This window comes from Drosophila sechellia, chromosome 2R (assembly GCF_004382195.2).
Source record: "Drosophila sechellia strain sech25 chromosome 2R, ASM438219v1, whole genome shotgun sequence".
Taxonomy (NCBI): domain Eukaryota; kingdom Metazoa; phylum Arthropoda; class Insecta; order Diptera; family Drosophilidae; genus Drosophila; species Drosophila sechellia.
Genome location: NC_045950.1, coordinates 9207323 through 9215599, shown reverse-complemented (window position 1 = coordinate 9215599; position 8277 = coordinate 9207323). Strand labels below are relative to the sequence as shown.

General features: G+C 34.6%; 1 protein-coding gene across 1 annotated transcript; it reads left to right on the top strand.

The window, feature by feature from the left end:
• Positions 1-1025: 1025 nt before the first annotated feature.
• LOC116800466 lies at positions 1026-7436 on the top strand. The gene is made up of 2 exons (XM_032715617.1): positions 1026-5965; positions 7094-7436. The coding sequence occupies exons 1-2, from the start codon at positions 1096-1098 to the stop codon at positions 7333-7335; spliced, it is 5112 nt and encodes a 1703-aa protein (XP_032571508.1). The 5' UTR covers positions 1026-1095; the 3' UTR covers positions 7336-7436.
• Positions 7437-8277: the final 841 nt, after the last annotated feature.

Genomic DNA, 8277 nt, shown 5'->3' with positions numbered 1-8277 from the left:
AAAACATGTGCACACCACATGAGTCAGTCACTTGAGATCGTTCCCCGCCTCCTAAAATAGTCCCTTAGTGGGAGACCACAGATAAGGTCCTCGCCGCTCAAGATAGGCAGATGTGCCCGAGCGTGGGACCTCGATAAGGCGGGGACTATTTACTTAGGCTTCTGCGTAGGCCATTTACTTTAAGATGCGATTCTCATGTCACCTATTTAAACCGAAGATATTTCCAAATAAAATCAGTTTCTTACAAAAACTCAACGAGTAAAGTCTTCTTATTTGGGATTTTACATTTGGTCAATCGAGCCTTTAATCGACTCTGCAGTTTCCCCCTACCAAAGGTAAGGAACTCAGAGAAAGGCCAGCTCCTTTAAGCATCTTACAGCTAAAGGTAGCAAAAATAAGTGACTCTTGTTTCCCCCTACCAAAGGTAAGGAACAGAGTATAAATATAAAAAGCAAAAAGATACAAAAGAATCTTTTATGTTTTAAAACAAGCACCTTATAGTCTATAGCTAAAGGTTGCTTTGTGTACCATTATAAATTGTGGTAAGGCGTGCTTGAGGCCATACATCAGCAATTGTGAAATTAAAAAGTGCATAACAAAAGTGCCTTATAAATGCTCTAATAGCATTAAATCAGCTCATAAATAGAGTGCAGTGTATATGCCATAAGAGCATAAATTAAATAAAAAGTGCCTGAAAACAGTGCCTTATAAATGCTCTAATAGCATTAAATCAGCTCATAAATAGAGTGCAGTGTATATGCCAAAAGAGCATAAATGCCGAAATAAATGGCTAAAAAACAAAAAATCTGACTGGACTACAAAAATAATAAAACGTGCCAAATAAAAAAAAAATCATCTTTAAACATCAAAGGAGCCTCTACCAGCAGCAGAAGCAGCAACAACAGCAGCAGCAGAAGCAGCAACAGCAGTAGCAACAGCAGCAACAACAGCAGCAACAGCAGCAGCAACAACAACGACATCAGCTAAGTCAAAACAAGAATTTTCTGTTTATCCAAACACACATATATATATAAATACATATAAAATACATATACACGTACTATATATATTAAGAAATTACAAAAAATTTTCAAAATGATGTCAGAAAAGACTATTCAATTCCTTAAGAAGCAGTCCGAAATTATTTTGGAAATTAGAAAGTTGGAAGTAAAACCAACATTAACAGATGTAGAAATTCTAAAATTAAATGAGCTTCAAAAATGTTTCATTGCTAATCATAGCAATTTGTTAAAGATCGGCGTTGTCGATCATGAATATTTTAACGCGAAGCAGTATGATTTAATAATGATGGTGTTAGAAAAAATTAAAAATAAAAATGAAAAAATTAAGGGCGAGTCGGTAGAAAACACTTTCCCTAAATCAAACACTGTCCCTAAATCAAACCCTCCCCCTACATTAAACCTTGAAATGTGTGGTCACCCTGAAAAAGAGGGTATAGCACAAAACAACGCTTTAAAAGTAGAGCAGGCATTTCGAAATAATGTTGGCCAATTTCGAGTATATCTAGAAGATACGTCTAAACTAATAGACAGTAGTCCAGATTTCCTTAAAATAAGGAAAAATAAAATTGAATTTTTATGGCATAAAATAAATAACCTGATTGAACAGGTGAATAGTCATTTTGAGAGCTCGCTATTCGAAGAAGAAATTAGCGAACTTGAATTTGACAAACAAAATATTCTTACAGCCATTAATAGTCGACTCAGTGGCACAATAAATAAAGCTGAAATGTCGACGGTTGTTAAGGCGGAGGAGTTACCAACCCTGCCTAAAATACAGATTCCCACTTTCTTTGGTGATTCCAAAGAATGGGATCTTTTTAATGAACTCTTTACAGAGCTCATACATGTGAGAGAGGATCTCAGTCCTTCTCTCAAATTTAATTATCTAAAGTCAGCATTAAAAGGAGAAGCCAGAAATGTGGTTACTCATTTACTGCTCGGCTCTGGAGAAAATTATGAAGCCACTTGGGAGTTTTTGACCAAGCGATATGAGAATAAAAGAAACATATTCTCAGATCATATGAATAGGCTTATGGATATGCCAAATTTAAATTTAGAATCCAATAAGCAAATAAAGACATTTATTGACACGATTAACGAGTCAATTTATATTATAAAATTAAAGGCACAATTACCAGAAGATGTGGATGCAATTTTCGCTCACATAATTCTTCGGAAATTCAATAAAGAATCACTCAATTTATATGAAAGCCATGTTAAAAAGACAAAAGAAATACAGGCACTTTCTGATGTCATGGACTTTTTAGAGCAAAGGCTCAATTCTATATCATCATTCTCACAGGAAGTAAAACCTGTAAAGAAAATGATTAATAATAACAAGAATAAAAATTATAGTGACAATTGTGCATATTGCAAACTACCAGGGCATTATTTAATTCAATGCCATAAATTTAAAATAATGAATCCAGCAGAACGGTCTGACTGGGTAAGAAAAAATGGGATTTGCCAAAGATGTCTGAGGCATCCGTTTGGTAAAAAATGTATAAGCGAGCAGCTTTGTTCGACTTGTCGTAAACCTCACCACACGTTACTTCACTTTGCAGGTCATAATCCAGAAAAAGTGAATACGTGTAGAACAACAGGTCAAGCCTTGTTGGCCACGGCCTTGATTCAAGTAAAGTCGAGGTATGGAGGCTTTGAACAATTAAGAGCATTGATTGATAGTGGCTCTCAAAGCACAATTATTTCAGAAGAGTCTGCACAGATTCTAAAATTGAAAAAATTTCGGTCTCATACTGAAATAAGTGGAGTATCTTCCACAGGAACGTGCATCTCCAAGCACAAAGCGGTTATTTCGATAAGAAATTCTCCGAAAAATTTAGAAATTGAAGCAATTATTCTCCCAAAACTTATGAAGGCACTTCCAGTCAACACGATTAATGTTGATCAGAAAAAATGGAAGAACTTTAAATTAGCCGACCCCGATTTTAATAAACCGGGTCGCATTGATCTAATCATTGGAGCAGACGTATATACTCACATTCTGCAAAATGGAGTTATAAAAATAGACGGTCTCCTTGGGCAAAAAACTGATTTCGGGTGGATAGTTTCTGGATGTAAAAAATCCAAAGGAAAAGAAACCATTGTAGCCACAACAATAGAAATAAAAGAGTTAGATCGCTACTGGGAAGTGGAAGAAGAAGAAAAAGATGATATCGAGTCTGAAATCTGTGAAAATAAATTTATCAAAACGACAAAAAAAGATTCAGATGGGCGATACATTGTGTCAATTCCATTCAAGGAGGATGTCACCTTAGGAGATTCAAAGAAACAAGCGATAGCTCGTTACATGAATCTGGAGAAAAAACTAAAAAGAAATGAAAAACTTAAGGTTGACTACACTAAATTCATGAATGAATACATGGATTTAGGACACATGATTGAAGTGAGTGATGAAGGCAAATATTTTTTACCGCACCAGGCAGTGATTAGAGATTCAAGCCTTACGACCAAATTGAGAGTAGTTTTTGATGCTTCAGCAAAAACTACGAATAACAAAAGTTTGAACGACATAATGTGGGTTGGGCCACGAGTTCAAAAAGATATTTTTGACATTATTATTAAATGGAGAAAATGGGAATTTGTTGTTTCGGCAGACATTGAAAAGATGTACCGACAAATTAAAATAGATAATGATGATCAAAAATATCAATATATTTTATGGAGAAATTCTCCAAAAGAAAAAATTAAAACATATAAATTAACCACAGTCACTTACGGAACTGCATCTGCACCATATTTGGCTACCAGGGTTCTGGTAGATATTGCAGATAAATGTAAAAACCAAGTTATTAGTGCAATAATTAGGAATGATTTCTATATGGATGACCTAATGACTGGAGCTGATTCGGTAGAAGAAGCTAATAAATTAATAACATTAATTCTCCATGAATTGCAGAAAGTTGGATTCAACTTAAGGAAATGGATTTCCAACAATTCCAAAATATTAACCACTGTGGAGGACACAGGGGACAATAAGGTTCTCAATATTATCGAAAATGAATGTGTTAAAACTTTAGGACTAAAATGGGAACCTCAAAATGATTTATTTAAGTTCAGCGTAAATTGTAATGATGAATCAAAAAATATAAATAAGCGCGTTGTGTTATCAACGCTAGCAAAAATATTTGATCCGTTAGGATGGTTGGCACCAGTCACGGTTTCAGGAAAACTTTTTATTCAAAAACTTTGGATAAATAAAAGTGAATGGGATCAGGAATTATCCATAGAAGATAAAAATTATTGGGAAAAATATAAAGAAAATTTATTATTGTTAGAGAATATTCGAATCCCAAGGTGGATTAATTCAAACAGTTCTTCAGTCATTCAGATTCACGGATTTGCGGACGCCTCCGAAAAAGCATATGCTGCAGTAGTCTATGCTAAAGTAGGACCTCATGTTAATATAATAGCTAGCAAAAGTAGAGTCAACCCTATAAAAAATAGGAAGACAATTCCCAAACTCGAGCTGTGTGCAGCTCACCTGCTTAGTGAATTAATCCAAAGACTAAAAGGATCAATTGACAATATAATGGAGATCTATGCTTGGAGTGATTCCACGATTACCTTAGCATGGATTAACAGTGGTCAAAGTAAGATCAAATTTATAAGAAGAAGAACGGATGACATTCGGAAATTAAAAAATACTGAATGGAATCATGTTAAGTCAGAGGATAATCCAGCAGATTTAGCATCCAGGGGAGTGGATTCTAACCAGTTGATCAACTGTGATTTTTGGTGGAAAGGTCCGAAATGGCTAGCAGACCCAAAAGAACTTTGGCCTCGGCAGCAGTCTGTAGAAGAACCTGTCTTAATAAATACGGTATTAAATGACAAAATAGATGATCCTATTTACGAATTAATAGAAAGGTATTCCAGTATAGAAAAACTTATACGTATAATAGCATACATAAATAGATTCGTGCAGATGAAAACAAGAAATAAAGCCTATTCATCAATTATTTCAGTAAAGGAGATAAGAATAGCGGAAACAGTTGTTATTAAGAAACAACAAGAATACCAGTTTAGGCAAGAGATAAGGTGCCTTAAAATCAAAAAGGAAATCAAGACAAATAATAAAATATTGTCATTGAATCCATTTTTGGACAAGGATGGGGTTCTAAGAGTTGGAGGAAGATTGCAAAATTCCAATGCAGAATTTAATGTTAAACATCCAATCATTTTAGAAAAATGCCACCTAACAAGCTTATTAATAAAAAATGCTCATAAGGAAACATTGCATGGAGGGATAAACCTAATGCGAAACTATATCCAAAGAAAGTATTGGATTTTCGGGTTGAAAAATTCGTTGAAAAAGTATTTAAGAGAATGTGTAACGTGTGCAAGGTATAAACAAAATACAGCTCAGCAAATAATGGGTAACTTGCCAAAATATAGAGTGACGATGACATTCCCGTTTCTTAATACTGGAATAGATTACGCAGGTCCTTATTATGTTAAATGTTCAAAAAATCGTGGCCAAAAAACATTTAAAGGATACGTTGCTGTATTCGTTTGCATGGCCACCAAAGCCATACACTTAGAAATGGTAAGCGATCTAACTTCAGACGCATTTTTAGCAGCACTCAGAAGATTTATTGCTAGACGGGGAAAATGTTCCAATATCTATTCAGACAACGGAACAAATTTTGTAGGAGCTGCAAGAAAATTAGATCAAGAGTTATTTAATGCAATACAAGAAAATATAACGATTGCAGCGCAGCTTGAAAAGGACAGGATTGATTGGCATTTTATTCCCCCGGCAGGACCTCACTTCGGAGGTATTTGGGAAGCTGGAGTTAAGTCAATGAAATACCATTTAAAGCGTATAATCGGCGACACTATTTTGACTTACGAAGAAATGTCAACTCTTTTATGTCAAATAGAAGCATGCTTAAATTCAAGGCCATTATACACTATAGTTAGTGAGAAGGACCAACAAGAAGTTTTAACACCAGGTCATTTTTTAATTGGAAGACCACCTTTAGAAATAGTCGAACCAATGGAAGATGAAAAAATCGGAAATTTGGATAGGTGGAGACTTATCCAAAAAATGAAGAAAGATTTCTGGGTTAAGTGGAAAAGTGAATATTTGCATACGCTCCAGCAAAGGAATAAATGGAAAAAGGAAATTCCTAATATAGAAGAAGGGCAAATAGTTTTATTAAAGGATGAGAATTGTCATCCTGCAAGATGGCCTTTAGGAAAGGTGGAAAAGGTGCATAAGGGGAATGATGACAAGGTCCGAGTGGCTAAAGTAAAGATGCAGGAAGGATATATCACTAGACCCATTACTAAAATTTGTCCCTTGGAAGGAATAAAGTCTGTTGACAAAAATGAGGCTGACCAAGAGCCAAAAAGACGAACTAGAGCGACATCGGGAATGTCCAAGATCGGAACTTGAAGAAAACAATAAATTGTTTATGATGCAGTCTAGATCTAGAAGCAAGCGTGCTCCTTTCGAATTTATGGGTTCCTTGTATCATATTTTATTTGGTATAATGGATGAAGATGATAGAGAGCAATTAGAAGAAAATATGAAGAATTTGTTAGATAACCAGAACAACCTTGATAAACTAATTCAAAAACAAACATCTGTGGTTGATTCAACTTCTAATCTATTAAAGAGAACAACAGAAGATGTTAACTCCAATTTTAGAAGTATGCAAATAAGAATTGAGAACATGACAGAAGTTCTTAAAGAAAATTATTATGTTTATAAGGAATCAATAAAAATTCTTTATGATTACGAAACAGCTACACTCATTGATTGAAGAAGGCGAAAAAATTCAAGCAGGCATTATAAGCCTGTTGATTGATATTAATCACGGTAGGCTAAATACAAATATTCTCAGGTAAGGTTCCTGCGAATTCAAAAGTCCGTCTGCAATGTACTGGCTCTCAAATTGAATTGTTTGATTTGCCTCAGCAAGGAGTTTTAAGCATTGCGCCATATTGTACGGCAAGAACCGACGATAAAATTCTAGTTGCCCACCATAACATTCAGTCCGAAAGTGAAGAATTATTATCAACACCTTATATAGGAGAAGTTAGTGAAGTGCCGAAGATTATTTGGGATCCGCTGAAACTATCAATATTAAATCATACTGAGGAATTTGAACGATTGAATAATGAAATTAAATTTATGAAAGAGAACCATCAAAAATTGAAAGATTTACATTTCCATCATATTTCCGGACATGCTGGATTAATTATTGCTTTAATACTAATGATAGTATTAATAATATATTTCATACGGAATGTGCTGTGCAACAAAGAATGCAAGCAATAACCTTTGCAGGTCCGTTGCCAGTACTATAAATATCAATAGTAAATAAACAATAAAATAATATAACAAATAAAAATATACAGTCCACTATATCGTTGTTTAATAGAAAATGTACTTCTACATAGAAAAAGCAAAATGTTTAAAATAAGTTAATTGAGTACAAATTGTTGAATTAAAAATAATATAAACCATAATTGTAATCCAATAAAATTAAAAGCCAGAAAAACTAGGCCCATTGAAATCTTAGTTGCAAAATAAATGAACATATATCAAATAAATACAGTCCACTACTGTTATAAATGCAACTAATATACTAATGTACATCTCAGCTTTGCTGGCCCTTTGGCAGAATGTTCACACATGAACACGAATATATTTAAAGACTTACAATTTTGGGCTCCGTTCATATCTTATGTAAATGAATCGAGAGCGATAAATTATATTTAGGATTTTGTTATCTAAGGCGACATGGGTGCATTGCTCAAAAACATGTGCACACCACATGAGTCAGTCACTTGAGATCGTTCCCCGCCTCCTAAAATAGTCCCTTAGTGGGAGACCACAGATAAGGTCCTCGCCGCTCAAGATAGGCAGATGTGCCCGAGCGTGGGACCTCGATAAGGCGGGGACTATTTACTTAGGCTTCTGCGTAGGCCATTTACTTTAAGATGCGATTCTCATGTCACCTATTTAAACCGAAGATATTTCCAAATAAAATCAGTTTCTTACAAAAACTCAACGAGTAAAGTCTTCTTATTTGGGATTTTACAACAACAAATCCGGGTATTTTATTCACTCACTCTGGCCAACATTCCACAAATGCAACTAAAAGTGCTGCTACTACAAGTAAAATTTCACAGCAACAGTGCTGGTTTTATTTCTTGGTACTTTGAACTAGTTCTTAGTAGGAGTATAAGACTGACTTAATAGGATGCAAAATGTATC